The 17,157-nt window shown below is 52.5% G+C and overlaps 2 protein-coding genes across 2 annotated transcripts; both read right to left on the bottom strand.

Annotated features, from left to right (window-relative positions):
* Positions 1–443: 443 nt before the first annotated feature.
* On the bottom strand, positions 444–10,651 carry NEK4 (NIMA related kinase 4). The gene is made up of 13 exons (XM_078614438.1): positions 10,267–10,651; positions 7,501–7,764; positions 6,510–6,707; positions 5,934–6,041; positions 5,606–5,751; positions 4,561–5,092; positions 3,983–4,180; positions 3,773–3,836; positions 2,973–3,133; positions 2,007–2,107; positions 1,556–1,776; positions 1,137–1,264; positions 444–700 (listed from the first exon to the last, which is right to left on the bottom strand). Exons 1-13 carry the CDS (start codon positions 10,357–10,359, stop codon positions 599–601), a joined length of 2,316 nt encoding a protein of 771 aa, XP_078470564.1. The 5' UTR covers positions 10,360–10,651; the 3' UTR covers positions 444–598.
* Positions 10,652–11,906: 1,255 nt separating this feature from the next.
* SPCS1 (signal peptidase complex subunit 1) lies at positions 11,907–16,473 on the bottom strand. Its single transcript, XM_078614437.1, has 5 exons — positions 16,353–16,473; positions 15,819–15,878; positions 15,350–15,436; positions 13,847–13,959; positions 11,907–12,055 (listed from the first exon to the last, which is right to left on the bottom strand). The coding sequence occupies exons 1-5, from the start codon at positions 16,395–16,397 to the stop codon at positions 12,028–12,030; spliced, it is 333 nt and encodes a 110-aa protein (XP_078470563.1). The 5' UTR covers positions 16,398–16,473; the 3' UTR covers positions 11,907–12,027.
* Between the last annotated feature and the right edge of the window lie 684 nt (positions 16,474–17,157).

The raw sequence follows: 17,157 nt of genomic DNA, 5'->3' as shown, positions 1-17,157 counted from the left end.
CTCAGTTTGTGCTGTGTGACCAATTGAGAATGCAGGAGGCCGGGATGAGTCTCGTTTGCAAGGGTGACTCGAGTCTGCTGCCAGTAGGGGGCGATGATCCTTGCTCTGTGTGATTCCCAATTGAGTAATTTGCAATGTCATTTTTCATAATTGGACCGTGACGCCGGGACACATTGGCCCACTCTTGCGAATGGCGCCACGGGGATCTTTAACGTCCACTGTGAGTGAAGCACACAACGCGTGGGTAGTGGTATTGCCACGGTTACTACAAGCCCTGCAGTGATAACCAGGGCAGCCGCTGGGATCCGAACCGAACGAACCTCTTGCAACAATTACACGCGCGACTTTTGCTGCCGCCGCGTGTGTAATCGTCATCCCGGCCCTGGGGCCACGGCGCGGGAGGAAGCGACCGACTCGCAGCCAAACACACACCGGGCACCGTCTCCTACAAAAGCACGTTTATTATTTCTCGCCAACTCATCGCGTGATACTGGCGAGTCATCGATTGCTCGTCCGCTACCTCGGCGGTCAGGAATCGGCAGTCGCAGCGCAAGGTGGCAGGATGTTCGCGGGGGTCGTAGTTTTGAGGATCGGGGAGTCAGGGGCCAATGTCCATCATCTCTTCGAAAAACTTGAGCCTCCATATTTTCTCGCCGAATTCCCTGAACCGTGCCTCCCCCAGCAGCTCGATGAGCTTCTCCTGGGTCGTGGGAGCGGGTGAGGTGGGGGCGGTTGGGGTCACACAGTGGGCAACAGTTAGGCAGGAGGTCATTCGTACAAAATATAACGAGGTCAAAGGAGTTTGTGGGCTCGCACGTTAAGTTCATGGGGTCCAGCAGGAGATCGCGCGATTACGCAGGAGGTTGTGGGTCATGCCATGCAAGAGGTCGCTGAGAATTGTGGCGTCACCGGAGGGGATTAAGGGGACATAGAAGTTCATGGTTCACAAGGTAAGAGGAACACACATGGGTCTCGGGGGGGTCACACGGATAATTCCAGAGATTGTAGTAGGTTGTGAGGCGTCATGGGGTCAGAGGAGGTCACAGGAGGTTGTGGGGCGCATGAAGTCAGAGATCATGGGTCACACGGGGGTCACACGGGGATGGTTGGGGGGGGGGATGCTGGTGGGGTGGCACCTGCTGCTGGTGCTCCGAGTCGAGGATGGCGTACGCTGCCTCCAGCGTCTCCCAGTGCAGCGCCGGCAGCAGCTCCTTGCGCAGGCACAGCAGCTGCTGCTGCACGCGGCCCGACCTCGCGCCGCTCTCTGCAGCAGCAGCAGCCACAACGGCAACATCACCAACGAGATCAATACCACCACCAACAACAACAACGCCAGCAGCACAAACACCAACGCAACGGTCGCCTGTTCACCACAAAGAATCAATCAGAATATTTATGCTGGAGGAATCCGATGAGCTGTAAAGTAATTTTTCACAGATGTCCAGTAGTTCACAGATGTCCAAAGTGACAGTGCCACGAGAGGGAGTGACACAAGGTTGGTTACTGGGAAGATAGAGGTGGTTACCGAGCAACAGAGGGGTGTGGCGGCGGTTACCGGGAGACAGGGTGAGGAGGAAGGTAGAGGGATCTGGTGCTTTGCCCTTGAGCACCAGCGTGTCCTGGAACTTCCTGTGGAACCCCCGCATGGCATTCTGGGAGGCCGCCAGCAGCGTGTGGCCATTGGTGATGGGCGGAGCGCCGCGAGGCTCCATCTTCAGCGTAAGCGTCATGGCCTCCATGAGATCCTGCACGTCACAGGACCCCGCACTGCTCGGCCTGCGCACGCACATTCACACATGGGGCGGTGTGGTCGACGCTCACACGGCGAATCCCGGGTCTACCGCAACAGCACAATCGCCACAACACCAACTCTCTACCACAATAACACAACTGGTACCACCACACCAACCTCACCACCACTACCACCATCCTCGCTGTCACATCAACACCCTCACCACCCTCAACACAACCGACACCACCACCACCGCCGCTCCCACCACCCCTACCGGCCACAGCTGTCCTTTGATCGTGCCACACTGCCTCTTGAGGCAGATGCTTCGTCGTCATCATCCTCATCGGAGATGAGGGAGCCAAGGCCACTCTCCCTCTACACACACACATACACAAGCAGAAACATACACAGACAGACATAAATAGACCCAGACATCCATAAGCACGCAAAGATATGCATACAGACACACACGCAGAAACAGGTAGACACATAAGAACATACAGCTATGCATACAACAGCCGTCATTTTATACTAAGTGGTGGTGACATCACCACGGTGCTTGTGCTAGGCTAGGTCAGCCTTGAGGCCACGTGAATTGTCATTGGCTGGCAGGAGATCACGGCAAAGACTGCCTAAGATGATCATGATCAGCAGATGTACTACCTATGCTCCCTGCTGCGTTTTAGCCGCCTGGCGCTCCGCTCATTGTTGCGAGCATCGCCCCTCTGCCCTGTACTAGGAGGGCAACTGCCTCCAACTGCCCAGTAACTTCCTTCACGAGCCTTCTCTACAGAGGCAAATCTTAACACGGCTGACACCAGTCATCGGCAAGTCCAATTGGCTCCACAGACTTGTGTACCACATCAGTCCATCTCTTCTCTAGCCCGTGCAGTGCTGGTTTAGCCATCTCTATCCGGCCGAACAGAAGCTACTTGGGCATGCAGTCTACATGACCCAATCAATGCACCCTCGCTGCTGGAGGAGCTCACTGATGGAACCGTGTCCAGATCCTTCAAAGATCTGTGAACTCCTCACACAATCCAGTCTGGTTAAATCCAGGATGGATCGTAGGCAGGTCAGCCTGAATGTTTGAAACCAGTGCAGATATTCCTTCGGGGGGGGGGGGTCTATGTTTTCCTAGCGTAGAGAAGGGATGATAATACTATAGAGCGACAGGCGAGGTAGCTTCCACACACGCCCACCCCGTCACGCACATCACCGTTTCGGTGCTTCCTCTCACCTGGCTCTCGCTCACCACGGGCGCCGGGACTCTGGGTTGAGTGGTGGGGTGGGCTGCGGGGGCTGCGGGGGCTGCGGGGGCTGCGGGGGCTGCGGGGGCTGCGGGGGCTGCGGGGGCTGGGGGGGCTGGGCCAAGCGACACGAGTGGGCGGTGCTGGACAACTGCACACGCGAACGAGTGAGGGTCAACACTCGCATTCGCAACCGACAATGCAATCAACATCCTTGTCACCGCTCACCACTGCTGCTCACCAATGATATCATTAACACTCCACCAGCTACCCTGAAGCTGGCACACCAAGACAGAGACCCCCCCAGTACAGCCTTAATTCACTTTTGGGGTTCCTGGTCCGGAATTGGATCAGGAACCCCAAGGTGGGTGGGTGGGGTACAATCTCCTGGCTCCGCCAAATGGGGTTTGGCCAGGAGGTGTCATGGGGGCCTGTTTCTCCGGGGGCCTGCGGCACAAGCTAGTTTTGATCTTTAATTCGTAGTCTTCTGGTAAATTAGTTGAAGTTGGAAGGGTTACCAGACCCTCGCTCCCATCTAGAGCCCCTATTGGCCATTGTAGCAGCTGCGAACACACTGTAGGGATAACAGCTGATTGTTATCGGCCTTCACCGAAATGACATTGCTCACAGCCATCTCGGTGTTACCGGCTGGCAACTGCCGAGGAGGTGGGGGTTGTTTTTGCCAGCACACGCAGGCACTCGGACACAATAACCACACACATCACAGGCGCTCGCACAGACATAAGAATCACACATCACACATCACACACCCCCACGCCAGCCCCCTCACCCAGTGGCACGTGTTGCTGCTCCTCCTGCAGTTTCCTCTGCCGCCTCCTCTCCCTCGCCACACTCTGCCGCACAACCACAGGGTGACACGCAACCACGCGGTGAGACAACCACGACACAAGAACCGTGGTGTCACTACCACGGCACAAGCCCATGGGGTGGTGGAGGTGGTGGTTGATGGTGGCGGTGGTGTTGGTGGACAGAGCCGCACCCTGTGGCTCGGTGCAGGCACGCCCTGGGATGGCACGGCAGGCGGTGTCGCGACAGGCGGTGTCGCGACAGGCGGTGTCGCGACAGGAGGGGTCGCGACAGGAGGGGTCGCGACAGGAGGGGTCGCGGCAGGAGGGGTCGCGGCAGGAGGGGTCGCGGCAGGAGGGGTGACGGGGTCACTGGTGCAACGGCCCGAGGCCTAAAACACAACACAATCACTGGATGCACACAGTGTACACTCAGTGTACACACGCTTATTATACACACACTCACACTGTACACACACGTCCGATTAGCACGGTTGGCTACGTACAGTGCAAATGAAGTTAAACATACATACACTGTACACACGGTGTAGTCACACTCGCAGTGTACACAAACTACACACTCAAGTACAATACTGCTACACACACTCGTGACATTCACAACATATTGACATCTGACTCCACACTTGCACAATTGGACACGTTGGCCTCACCAGTTGGTAACACGTGCACAAGCACATACACACACATGTGCGCACCACTCTCCCCCGTGTGTGTGTGTATGCGCGTGAGTGTGACACGGTGACACCGCTACCTCTGTGCGCGTAGAGTGAGGTCGTTGCCCGGTGTTAGGAGTTGGCCGAGGTTTGGGGTCGAGGTCAGGGTCGAGGTCACAGGTCGGGTTAGGGGTTGCGGTGACTGTGGGGAGGAGGGGATTGGCGACCTCTGGTGTGGGGGTCGGGTTCCGCTTCATAACAGGGTTTGAGCTGGTTTCAGGGTTGGGGTTAGGTTTGGGGTTAGGTTTGGGGTTACGGTTTGCGTTAATTTTGAAGTTGGGGTCAGATATGGGGTGAATCGCGGATTCGCTGCTGGGGCTGCTCCCCATCCTCCTCCCCCGCTGCTTATCCAGGGGGGGTCCCCCTTTGTCCTCCTTGTCACCCCATGGCCCCTTCCCCAGGGTCCCCAACTGCAGCTCCACGTTGGAGATGGTTGCTATGGGGACACACGAGTCTCCCGTCTCCATGGAGACCTTGGCGCTGGGCTGCGATTGCGATGGAGCCTTCTCCGCTCGCTCCCGGGGTTTCCTAGCGGCGCCGCGTCCGCCACGCTTGTGCTCGGCCTCCATCCTGTAAGGTATACGAAGACAAAGCACACGCAGCTCACCCACACAGCACAGGATCCTCGCTACGTTTGCCACATGCCGTCGGCAGTGGTAATATGGGTGATGCTGGCCAGGGTGATAATAATGATGATAGTGGCGATGATGCTAGTAATGCTGATGTTCATGATGCAGTGCTGATTATGCTGGAAGTGATGAAGACAATGTTGGTGACTGCTGATAAGTTACTATTATTATAATGCTGGTAATGCTGCTGATATGGTTTATAGTGATAGTGATAATGCTGATCCTGATGATGATACTGGTCGTGCTGAAGATGATAATGCTAATACTGACAATGTTCGTTATGCTGTAGTGATGATGCTGATGCTGCTGATTGTGCTGATGGTGATGCTTTTGTGATGATGATGTTATAATGATAGTGATGATGGCAATACTAACAGTGAAGTTGATGAAGATGATAATGCTGGTGGTGATGGCAGGGTGGACGATGCAGACAAGCGGGACGAGGTGGACTGACTTTTGGAGGAAGTCACTGATGTGCTTGCGGATGAACTGCCGCTTGAGGATGTGTTGGAGGCCAGGTCGCTCATCAGGGGAGCGGCTCAGCATCGACACGATGAGCTCGCCCAGCTCACGGCTGTACTGCGGCGGTAGTGTGGGGATCTAGAGACACGGGGGGACGCGCGGACGCACACATTTATGTAGGGTGAAATGATTTTGCACAGTACGTAGCCAACCGCGCTAATGGGAGGTCCAAATGGGTACAGAGACACAAGTGCTGGGCATGCGTGGGTAGGGTACGGTGGGGACGAGGTTGGGGAGGGGCCTGGGGAAGGACTGCTCACCTTGCCCTTGACCACTTTGAGTACGAGGGCGTTCATGTCGCGCGCGTTGAACGCATGTCTCAGCGTGGCCATCTCCACCGCACAGCAGCCCAGCGCCCACACATCCGACTGTGGGTGAGAACCGCACACTTACCACTTACTCAATAACCACCACCTACTACTCACAACTCACTAACTGCTATTCACTCCTCACCCACGGTGAAAATCGCCACTCACCCCCACAACACTCACCCACACGCCACTAATCCCCATTTCTCTCACACCCACAACACTCGCCCCTATGAAAGCCGGCACAGAAGACATGGGGGTGAGTGACCAACACCACACCTGGCCAAATGTGTCTCTCCAGTGCTCATTTAAGGCTGAGTCGACCTAGGGGAGGCCGAGGACAAGTTAAAATATTCATCACTGCCATTGGTCGTGAGCAGGAACTGAACTCGCGTCGCCGAATTCGTAGCGCAATGCTCTACCTACGACTGCACCACCGCTCCCCACCACTCGGCACAAGCCACTTAAAACTGCCTCATTCAGCACCGCCCTACCCAGCACCAGCCTAGCCCGCGTGGACCCACGTGCCTTGTAGTTGTACGGCTGGTTCTGGAAGAGCTCGGGGCTCATGTAGTACGGCGTGCCGATCAGCGTGTTCGCCATGGCCGCCGGCTCGTCCAGCACACGTGCGATGCCCAGGTCGCCCACCTTAATCACATCCCCGCGTGTCAGGAAGATGTTCTGCGTCTTTAGGTCCCGGTGCAGGATGCTGTTGTCGTGCAGGTACTGGGGGAGGGTGGGGGTTGGGGAGTTAACTGTGGTTAAGCATGGGGGGTAGTGTAGAGATTTGGGGTCAGGATTGATGTTGGTGTTGGGTGAAGTTGGGTGTCAGGAGTAAAGTTTATCAGTGAGGTTTGGGTAAGGGTTAGAATTGCGGTAAGAATTAGGGTTGGGGTAAGAATTATGGTTGAGGTAAAAGTTAGTTAGTATGAATGTTAAATCTAGTGTTAGGTATAGTATTAGGGTTAGGTTTTGGTATTAGCGTGAGAGCTCGTGTTAGTGTTAGGTAGAGTTACTGTTGTAGAAGATATCAGAAAGTGAGTTTCATTCAGGAAAGGTCCATTGAGCTCTGAACCTCTTTGACCCGACCAGCAGCGGGTATGTGTAACGGTTAGTGTCAGTCCCTCCAACTGCCTACACACCTACCTTGAGTCCACACACAAAGACAAAGATCCCCCATATAGCCTGAACAGACTGTTGAGGAAAGTGCTGTTAATGAGCACCTATGAAGGTGGACAAAGCACACAACTGGGTGGGCAGCCAGCACAATGTCCTTTATCTCCCTAGTGGCGATGTTTACACACCCCACCTGGTACTCATTTCAGGCTGAGTCGACCTAGGAGAGGCCCAGGACCAGTTCAGATAATCGTCACATATGTTGGCTGTGAGCAGGAATCAAACTCTGGTGACTGTGAGGGGGAATCGTACGTGCATTGCCTGATTCGTAGTGCGGCATGCTAACTACAGCACTACCGCTCCCCACATGTAGATACACACGCATGCTCGCTCGCTTGCCCACCTTCAGCGCCATGGCGATTTGCACGAACCACTGCACGATCTGCGGCTCGGGCAGCAGCTGGCCGTTCTGCTGGCGCAGGCGATGATAGAGGTCGCCGCCCTCGCAGAAACCCATGACAATGTGGAGGCAGCCGCCCTCCTCCCACGATTCGCGGTACGTGACAATGTTGGGATGGCGCAGAGACGAGAGGAGATTGGCCTCCTGCTCAGCAGCCTTGCGTTCTCGCGCCGACGCAGAAGCCAGGCTCAGGTGCTTGATGACAAACTGAAGGGGAAAGGGACACAAGGCGCAGCGTGAATGCATGGGTGATGGCTGTGCTGCGCGTGGTCTTTAATCCAGCACTATGGAGGCAGCAGCGAGGGTTGGTGAAGCACCGCACAAATGTTTTACAACTCCTGTGCACGGCGAGAAAGAACCGTAACCTGGCTCGCCCGGAGAAGGCGGTACAGAAAAAAATGTGGAATATTATCTGTCCCATCTATATGGGATGGAGTGTTTCCCCCCTCACATGCGTAGGTTTCTTTCAAGTGCTCTGGTTTCCTCCCGATTACGCCTGAAAATAAAGACCGCAGAGGTTGTGCAATTGTTGGTGCTCATTGCGTGGTTGTCTGTCTTCCCGCTCGTCTGTGGTTCTCTCTCTACAAGAGTGAGCGAATACTGTGTGATGCATTACAATTTGAAATGATTACCAACACACGACATCACTTTACATGCAGGCTTTTGTAGCCAGTATCACGATTCATGCTCGTTTTCAAAGGAAAGACTTTTTTAGCAGGGCCTTGACAAGTTTTAACAGTAGGGGGCGATGATCGCTACCGTAATTTACGGGTACTATTTAAAATACTGTACAGTATTTGGCAAATTTGGGTCATTACGCAGGCACACAAGTGTCACACGGCGTCACAAAAAGTCAGACCCCCCCCTCAAATATGACGTCACAAAGCTCTGCCCCCCCCCAAAATAAAACATTTTTTAAATCGCTTTAAACTATTGTCATTGTAGTGCGTATTTAATGTGGCGCTGCACTCTGATGTTGTAGGAGAAAACATTTATAAAAAAAAAGGCTATTTAATTAAGTAGAACGTGTTGTCTATATTTATTTAAAGTTGCGCATTTTGATGTGACGTCACATTTCTCAAACCCCCCCCCCCTCATCACACATCGTCACAAATGTCTGACCCCCCCCCCTCCCTAGGTGCATGACGTCATTTATGGACGGCCCCTGTGTACGCGTGACCATTTTTTTCTGCGGCGGGTGGTGGAGGGCCTTCACGACACAAACATGAGCAGATCATTACGTGCACACAACACACACACATCATATACTACACCAGAGACCCCGTACTCATCACACAGACACCCCACGCCTGGGAGATGAACCCCACATAAGAGTCATGGGTAGAATCATGGCGAATATCTGGGTGACTACAGCATAACCATGGGGCATGGGGCGCCACGGTGGCGAGATGTTAACTCCCTCGCCCGGTATATAGGAGGTCGTGGGTTCGATCCCAACCCTGACGCCTGCAGCTGTATATATTTGGAGTTTGCGTGTTCTCGCCTGTGGCTGCTGCGTGGATTTTTCTCCGGGTCCTCCGGTGTTTCCCTCCACATTTAGAACACATTCCTGCGGAGGGAGCTGGTAGGAACGTTGGGTTTGCTCGGTCAATGGCCAGGGTCAACGGCGGCGTGGTGTATTCCGCAAATATGCCCGACTGTGAGGGTGGCCACAAGCCGGCGTGAGTAGGTTAAACGTTATAAGGGCACCACGGGGTGACCAGCCCCACCCCTCCCATGTTTTGGATGCACGACGGACGGACACAATAATCCCCTGTGGGCTGGTGGAACCAGGTGGTGGAACCAGGTGGTTCCTACCAGTAATATACGTTTCGTGTCCACACGATAGGCCACTTCGTTGAGATACCATTTGTGGACCAGGTCGCCTCTCAAATAGGGCAATGTAGCTCAGTGGGCCTTACCTGGTAAAATAAAAAAAAGTCAAGCCCTGGGTGCCTCACCGTAATGAGGACGAATATTTTGGTGGCTTTGGGTGATTGAGGTTGCTTTTCGGGGTAACTGGATTTTATTTATACTGTAATTTTATTGGCTTTAGGGTATTTTATTTTATCTATATTTTGAGTGTAGTTATTGTTATCAGGTTTCATTCATTTTGTTTGAAATGTATTCATAATTGGCAGATTAATTCATTTTTTGTGCAACGCTTTGAGACTTATGAAAGGCGCTTTATAAAATGAGCACTGTTATCTGGACGAATGACTGCGTAAATAAAGGATGTTTGGGTAACTATGAGTGACTATCTGGGTGGATATATGTTTAATAATATCTGTGACTCACCCTGCCTGAGCGTATGTGGCTGACGTTCTGCTTTGCTAAGAGGTTGTCTATTTGAGAACTGTGGATGACAATAACGTTAACAATTTTATTGATTTTGACTATGGGGGGGTGGTGACTATTTGGGCAACTATCTGGTTGATTATCTGGTTTACCGTGCAACTAGTTTACCATGTGGTTGACTATTTCATCGATCTGGCCGACGATTTGATCGATCTGGCCGACGATTTGATCCAACTGTCTCGCTCATCGTCTGGTCAACGAGGCCTTGACGAGGGGTGATGGGACATCGGTCTCGCCAGACGGGGCGGCCCAGTTAGCGGGCACCTCCTCCCAGCACCTCCCAAAACCGTTCACCACCCCGGCCGCCTCACGCCTCCTCACCCTCCTCCTCCACCTCACCCTCCACCTCACCTGCTTCTTGCTGCGTTCCTCCAGGCACTGCACGAGGTAGACCTCCCCGTAGCTGCCCTTCCCCACGAGCCGAATGCGCCGGTATCTGTCCATGGCTGGCTGCCGTTCCAACCTCCGCCACCCCCGCCGCGTCTCTATGGGGATCAGTGGGGGAAGGGGGGGGACTTAACATTTTGGGTCTTCAAAATTTTGTTCAAGCGACGCCGGCGCGGCCATATTGGGTAAGGGTTACATCGTCAGCGCGAACCAATCGGGGGACGTTTCGGCTATCACGTGATGCATCGCGTCACACGGTGAGTGGGTATTTACCCCCGTCCCCCTTGCTAAAGATGGCGGCCCGGGCTTCACAACGTACGGCGGTCGACGGGCAGCTTTCTCGGTACGTCATTGGACAGGCCCGATCACGTGCGCGACTCCACCAATCGAGAGCCGTGTTTACGTCGAGGCGCGTGCTGCAATGAGATACGCAGCGCGTCCCCCACCCCTCCCCCGGTGTCGCCATGGTAACGCGGATTTTTGGGTTTCAAGCAAATGTTTAAGCCCATAATAGAAGTTCTAGGATTAGATCTCGTAAATATATAAATGTGTCGTTAACACCCGCCACAGCCAACTAGTAAGGGTTGTCACGTAAACAGAACGTGGCCAATTCGTCACTAATACAGCACTAGTGTATAGTAGTGGTGTAGAGTGTAGTATACTAGTACAGCACACCGGTGTGTTGGAGAGCCAAGCCACGACATTTACAGAGTACAAAGTTTCGCCAGTAATTACAACCAGCTTCATCAGGCGACAGCCAGATTTGTGGAGTACACCTGTTTCGTTCCTTATATAAAGTTAAAGCTTCTGTAATATAATCATCGTTAGCTTCTCGTGGCGAATGTAAGTAGACAATTCGCCTCCACGTGTCCCTCCTAAATAAAATGTTACTTTGCACATCCCGTCAGCCTCCTGCGAGTGCATTGCAGCAGAATTAGTTGAGTTTCGACCGCGTCCCATTAACAGCAGTCAGGCTTTGCTTGAACCAATCAATACTCGTGTCCGATGTTTATAAGCAAGGTCTAATTTAGACATTCAGTGTCCGATCAGTAGGGTTGGGCTTGCTTGAAACGGTAATGAACTTCCACCCGTCGCAGATGTGGAGCGAAATAAATTTCGATGGCTTCAGGAAGGCCTGCAACCAACAGTGGATTGATAATGGCTGCTGATGGAATGCTGAGTTTGTACCCATTTCTATACACACCTGGGGGTTTAATACCAGCCAATACTTCTTGAGGTTCAACCTCAACCTCTGGTGATTGTCGCCAATACCCGTTTTCTTCTGGAACATGCGAGCCATCATGGGGCCATCACAGCCCTGGGAGATTTCCACTGCGAGGGGGTGCATGTGCATGAATGCGTAATTTATAAGCGTCTCTACTCATTCATTCCGCATGACGTTAGCGGCACGGCTAGGCTTGTGCAGTGGAAAAACAACCGTGGTGCCTGCTAAGCCACACCGGGATGGCTCGACTCGGCTCTGGCACGGCCCAGATGCGCCAGTAGAAAAGCGGGTATCATGCACGGTGTAGGACACACACACACATAAGGCGGTACAGCAAACCACAAACTCGCGATGGGTAAAGCAGACAATGTAGACACAGTTCTCTTCCACGCGCTCCATCCTTTATTGAACCAGGGTTCTCTGTCGGGGGAGGCCCGACAGAGCCTTTCAACGGCTGCAACAACGGAGGGAGGCTGGCATCCGGGAGTCGAGGTCGGGGGTCAGCGTCCCTCGCGCTGCGCCAGCGGCCTGCACGGTTTTACACGCTTGTTAGCATGGCTGCGCCGTTCACAGCTGCTCATTCGGTAATCAAAAGAATTAGTTCATACAACAAGAACACAGCACTAGAGAGGAAATGCACGCCGTCATCTCTGGATTGTAAGATGAACTTATACTCTTTGGGTCTTTCAGTAAAGTATTTTATTTTATTTTTCTATCTACGGGACTTTACCGAAAGACCCAAAGAGTACAAATTCCTGCAGTCACGAAAGCTTTAAGTCAAAATTGAAGATGAACTTGTTTTCCCGACTTTGAAAAAAAACTTGAAAGTTCGTCTAATGCTGAGAATACATCATCTTCCAGAAGACGTGTTTTAATCTTGTTAAAAATCATCTCAAGATTGTAAAGACACTCTTTTTTTTTAAAGAGGACCCCTCAAATTTTGGGTGCGTCTTGTAATCCAGAGAATGAGGTAATAATCTAGATTTGATCTGAAACACGGCAGAACCAATACATCCGTCATGGCTGACCATTGCTATAACGCTGTGGGGCTCTCATGATATTGTTTTTTTCAGAGACCACGGTACTCTGCAAACCTTGGGGCTACTATCAAAGCTTTGTTCATGAAGCCATCCAGATATATAAACAGACATAACTTCACCTGAGAAGATGGATACAAATTGAGCAATCATTGGAAGTATGTTATTAACCAGGTAAAACTTTAACTGCTTTATGGTGTTGCCTTCATTTCCGCATCTCCAGCTTCTTCAGCCTCCCACTCCCAGCCCCACTCACTTCGCCCCCCCCCCCCCCGCATTTTGCCGTGCTCGCCCTTTAATCTCTCCAGCAGCGCCCCACTTCCCTTACCTCACAGCATTTTGTCTGTTCGTCCTCTAAACGTTCTCGCAGCACTCCCCCCTACCCCCCCCCTCTCCAACTCTCCCCCCTTGCTCCTCCCCCCTCTCTTACTTATATAGCCCTCTTGTTACAGCAGCCCTCTTGCCCACTTCAGCAATTGTTTCTTGCTGTGGTTGTCCCACCTGATGACAGACGCTTGTGTTGCGCCCGAAACGTCGTGATTTTATTTATTTTATACCTACGTGACTTTACCGAAAGAACCAACGAGAATGAGGTAATAGGCTACGTTTTGGGCAACGGCCCTTCATAGTAGAAAGATCAGCAGAGGGTTGGTCTCTGTGCTGTGAAGAAGGGCCACACTGAAACACCGCCAACACGGGCGTCTAACCTTGGTCTGTTCCATATTCATCTGGGACTCGTGACGCCACGGAAGGGGTGGAGGCTAGCACTGTGATAGTCACCGATCAAATGCCCTCTAGAGTTCACTCTGGAAAAGGCACTTCCGCCAGCATTGGCGTGAGTGAGCAATTGCAGGGCTGGGCCTTTACCTTTTATATGCGACGGTGGCCCAGTGGTAGCGAGTTTGCCACTTGCTGCAGAGGTTTACAATCCTGATTATTACTGTGGTTTGTATTACCGTAAAAATGCTACGGGCCATCTGCTTCACTCACAGTGGACTTTAAAGATCCCGAGCCGTAATTCACAAGAGTAGGCCACTGTGTGCGAGCGTCATGGTCAATATTTGTACAAATCTAAAAACTTACTTGCAAATTACACAATTATGAATTATACACAGCAATCGTTGCCTCCTATGGTAAAAACTTGACAGGACCCTCCTGAAAAATAGTCCTGGGACTCTTTTCCAGTGTAAAAAAAACCTGAATAACCAAATTAAACAAGTACTGTAATACAGCAGGCTGAATGACACACTCAGCTGGGCTACCACAGACCGCATGCTCTCACTTTTTCTTGCTCTTCCTGCCGGGGTCTGGCGCTCGTGGGGGTTCCCCGGGGTCGCGGGGGGGCTGCCACGGTAGGGGGCTGCGCCGGTAGAATGGCCACGGCGGAAGAGTGAGCTGAGTGGTGGAAGACATGGGGGGGGGGGCGGGGGAGCGGATCACAGCAAACTGAGGGGTGAGTTGCGCTGATAATGAGCAAGGGGTGAGATGAACACATGGGTAGCGACACAGATGGCGCATACTAAGACAGCATGGACATACAGAAAACAGAGAGACAATACACAGTGAATACACAAACCGCATACACAGTGAACACATGCAGACAGCATACACACAGTGAAAACATGCAGACAGCATATACACAGTGATCACATGCACACAGCATTCATACTGAAATTATGCACGTGTAGTGACATAGCGCCGACTGCTGTCCATCAGCGGCAACTGCGGTGGACAGTTAGTGCACACACCATCGAGCACATACACGGCTGTGTGCTGGCGGGGCAGAGGAACTGGGGCAAGGGTCACGGAAGACCTCATCGCGAAGCCCCTGGAACCCGCTAGTGGGTTCGAGAAGGGAGGCGTGGCCCAGGCGGAGCCAGGCCACGCTGAGTAGAATAAAAGCAGCTGAGAGCGAGAGCTCCAGGCTGCCGGTTCTGGGAGTGGACTCGTCTCGCTGTTGTCTTCACCACCTTCGTCGCTGCCGCCTTCACTCGATAATTGCGCGGCCAGACAGTTGTTGGCTGTCTCGGTCGACGTCGTCGGTGCAACGCGGTTAGGGTTGTGTCTAGGCTGGGCTGTACGGTAACGGGAGCGAGGAGGCGATCCTGTGTGTGAACGGCCGAAAGGTGTTACAATAAAGGTGCCTCCTGCAACTACCTCGTCTCCGACTTGTGCTACACTACACACGTACAAAGTGACAAGATGACATACAGACAGTATAGACCCAGAGCACAGTCTTCAGGCACTAAGACTTCATTTAAACAGCATACACCACACAAAGTACTTGCATAATATAGTACATACACCACATACACAGTGCAGATACTGTATGTATGCATCACAATGCACGAAGCACACACACAGGTAAATCAGCACAAACAGCACACCGTCACACTTTGAGCACACACTACAGAGTACACACACAGCCCACATACTACAAACCGCAGTGGACACTGACCACAGTGGACATTCATCAGTGTTTACTCACCACCGTGCACACCATAGTACTTCACCAGTGGAAACTAAATCACAGTGGAAACTCACCACAGTACCACACCAGTGGCCACTCAGTGAACATACCACAGTGAACATACCACAGTGGACACTCACCACAGCCCACATACTACAAACTGCAGTGGACACTGACCACAGTGAACATTCATCAGTGTTAACTCACCACCGTGCACACCATAGTACTTCACCAGTGGACACTAAATCACAGTGGAAACTCACCACAGTACCACACCAGTGGCCACTCAGTGAACATACCACAGTGGACACTCACCACACACGAGAGGAAGAAGCCGGCAAGCACCACGTAGACCGTCTGCCCAAACTCCTCCACCATGTAGCCCCAAACAAAGCCGGCGATCTGCTCACGACAGACAACAGCAGCAGCGCTCAACTACTCACCAATACTCACCATCACCGACAAGCAAACTCTTTACCAGCAACTGAATCGTTATACTCACTACCCTGAGCTCATCACAACAAACTTACGACACATTGTCGCCTTCATCAGAACTCACCACCTATACACTCACCATTTTAATCACCAAACTCACCACCTGAACTCAAACCACCTCACCACGCGTACACGTGGCTGGTATACAGCAAGCCACTGGTGTGGTGTGTGTGTACTGTGGTGGCTGTCGTAAACAACAATCGGACCAAAAAAACCACACTATCACATGATAGGTGGAGAGGTGAGGATGTGAGACGAGAGAGAAGAGCGAGGTGAGGTGAAGATTTACCGCAAACACTCCCGTCACCGTCTGGAAGATCTGCTCAGCCAGGCGCTGTCCCTTGTAATCCTGCAGATGGTTGGAGGAGAGGGGGACAGCGCCAACATCAGCACCAGCACAATCATCAAGCAGCACTGTGCCAGTATTATTCGCTGTGAAAAAAAAGATATTCATTGCCCATCGTAATCCTCCAAATCTTAAGTAAAGATTCCGATCACTAGCATCAGCGACATCAGCACTCCCATCGCCACACCATTCGCATTATGACAAAGCATTAGCAACAGCAGCAGCAACACCATCACCACTAACACCCAGGACCGGTGGTGATCCTCACGCCATCCACCAAACACCATCGCCAATCACAAACCCAGCACCAAAATCGCTGGCAACATCCCCCCCTCCCCAACCCATATGTTAACATAACTACAGCGCTCGGGCTCGTCTCGCCACAGGGACCCGGGCACTCCGCTTGACTGCAGAGGGGCCGCGTGCGCTGTGAGCGTAGGGAGCGGCGCTCGGCCCAGCACGGCTCGGCTCGGGTACCATGTCAGTGGGAATGGCCCTGAACCGCGCCAACACCGACTCCATCTTGAAAGCCGTGCTGCCGGAAGCGGGCGTGGGGGACGAGGGGGGGGGGGGTCTGTGACGTCACTTCCCGTCTCGCGCTGTGACGTGTACGCGGCGATATTGTTGGAAGGGCCGTTGCCCGAAACGTCGCCGGTTATAAATGCGTTTCCTCCCCCCCCACGCTGCTTTTTAAGTGTTCTTGATTGTTATATGGTTGTTGGGGACGTCATTTTGTTGCAAGTCCGTGACGTTAGTTTCTTTAGTATGGTCGTGCCGTCACACGTCCCTCTGTTTGAGTGACGTCATTGTGTAGAAGTCCCTGACGTCACTTACCCAACATGTAGGGACGTCATGTCTCCCCCCCCCCTCCGCCACAGTAATATTCGTTGTAAAATGAAGAAAAAAAAATCACATAGACTATGAGACCTCCTTTACCAGTGGCAAAATATAGTAATAGGTTTTTACCCTTTCAACTGCGTGTGTTGTGGTTATTGCAAACATGATGCCTTGTATAAAGGCGTCAGTTTTTTTTAAACTAAAATCACATACGTCAATAGCACTGTGGCTATGCGACAGGCAACGTTTCGGTCATTGACCCTTGTTCCTTGCACACGAGCAGTAGGTGGGGCCAATGTCAGGCCACTCACGGGCAACGAGAGTGGCGAGATGGGGAGAGGCCGATAACTCACCACGTGTCCCGGTTTAAACCTCAAAGAACATGCGCTAGCTTTATTGATACAAGGGGCCGTTCGTTATACGGTACAGTGTTGTATAAAGTACT

This window comes from Lampetra planeri, chromosome 44, assembly GCF_965212315.1.
Source record: "Lampetra planeri chromosome 44, kcLamPlan1.2.h2, whole genome shotgun sequence".
Classification (NCBI taxonomy): domain Eukaryota; kingdom Metazoa; phylum Chordata; class Hyperoartia; order Petromyzontiformes; family Petromyzontidae; genus Lampetra; species Lampetra planeri.
Note: the sequence above shows the minus strand (reverse complement) of the source record. Positions and strands in the feature narration are given on the sequence as shown.

Coding starts and splice junctions, on each gene's coding strand:
- SPCS1 (XM_078614437.1), bottom strand. CDS start 16,397: ATGGAGTCGGTGTTGGCGCGGTTCAGGGCCATTCCCACTGACATG. Junction 13,960..15,349: donor GCTTCTTCCTCTCGTGTGTG/GTGAGTGTCCAC, acceptor TCCACCACTCAG/CTCACTCTTCCGCCGTGGCC. Junction 12,056..13,846: donor GGCAGGAAGAGCAAGAAAAA/GTGAGAGCATGC, acceptor AAAACCGTGCAG/GCCGCTGGCGCAGCGCGAGG.
- NEK4 (XM_078614438.1), bottom strand. CDS start 10,359: ATGGACAGATACCGGCGCATTCGGCTCGTGGGGAAGGGCAGCTACGGG. Junction 5,752..5,933: donor TCAAAGTGGTCAAGGGCAAG/GTGAGCAGTCCT, acceptor CCGTGTCTCTAG/ATCCCCACACTACCGCCGCA. Junction 701..1,136: donor ACTCGGAGCACCAGCAGCAG/GTGCCACCCCAC, acceptor CCCACGACCCAG/GAGAAGCTCATCGAGCTGCT.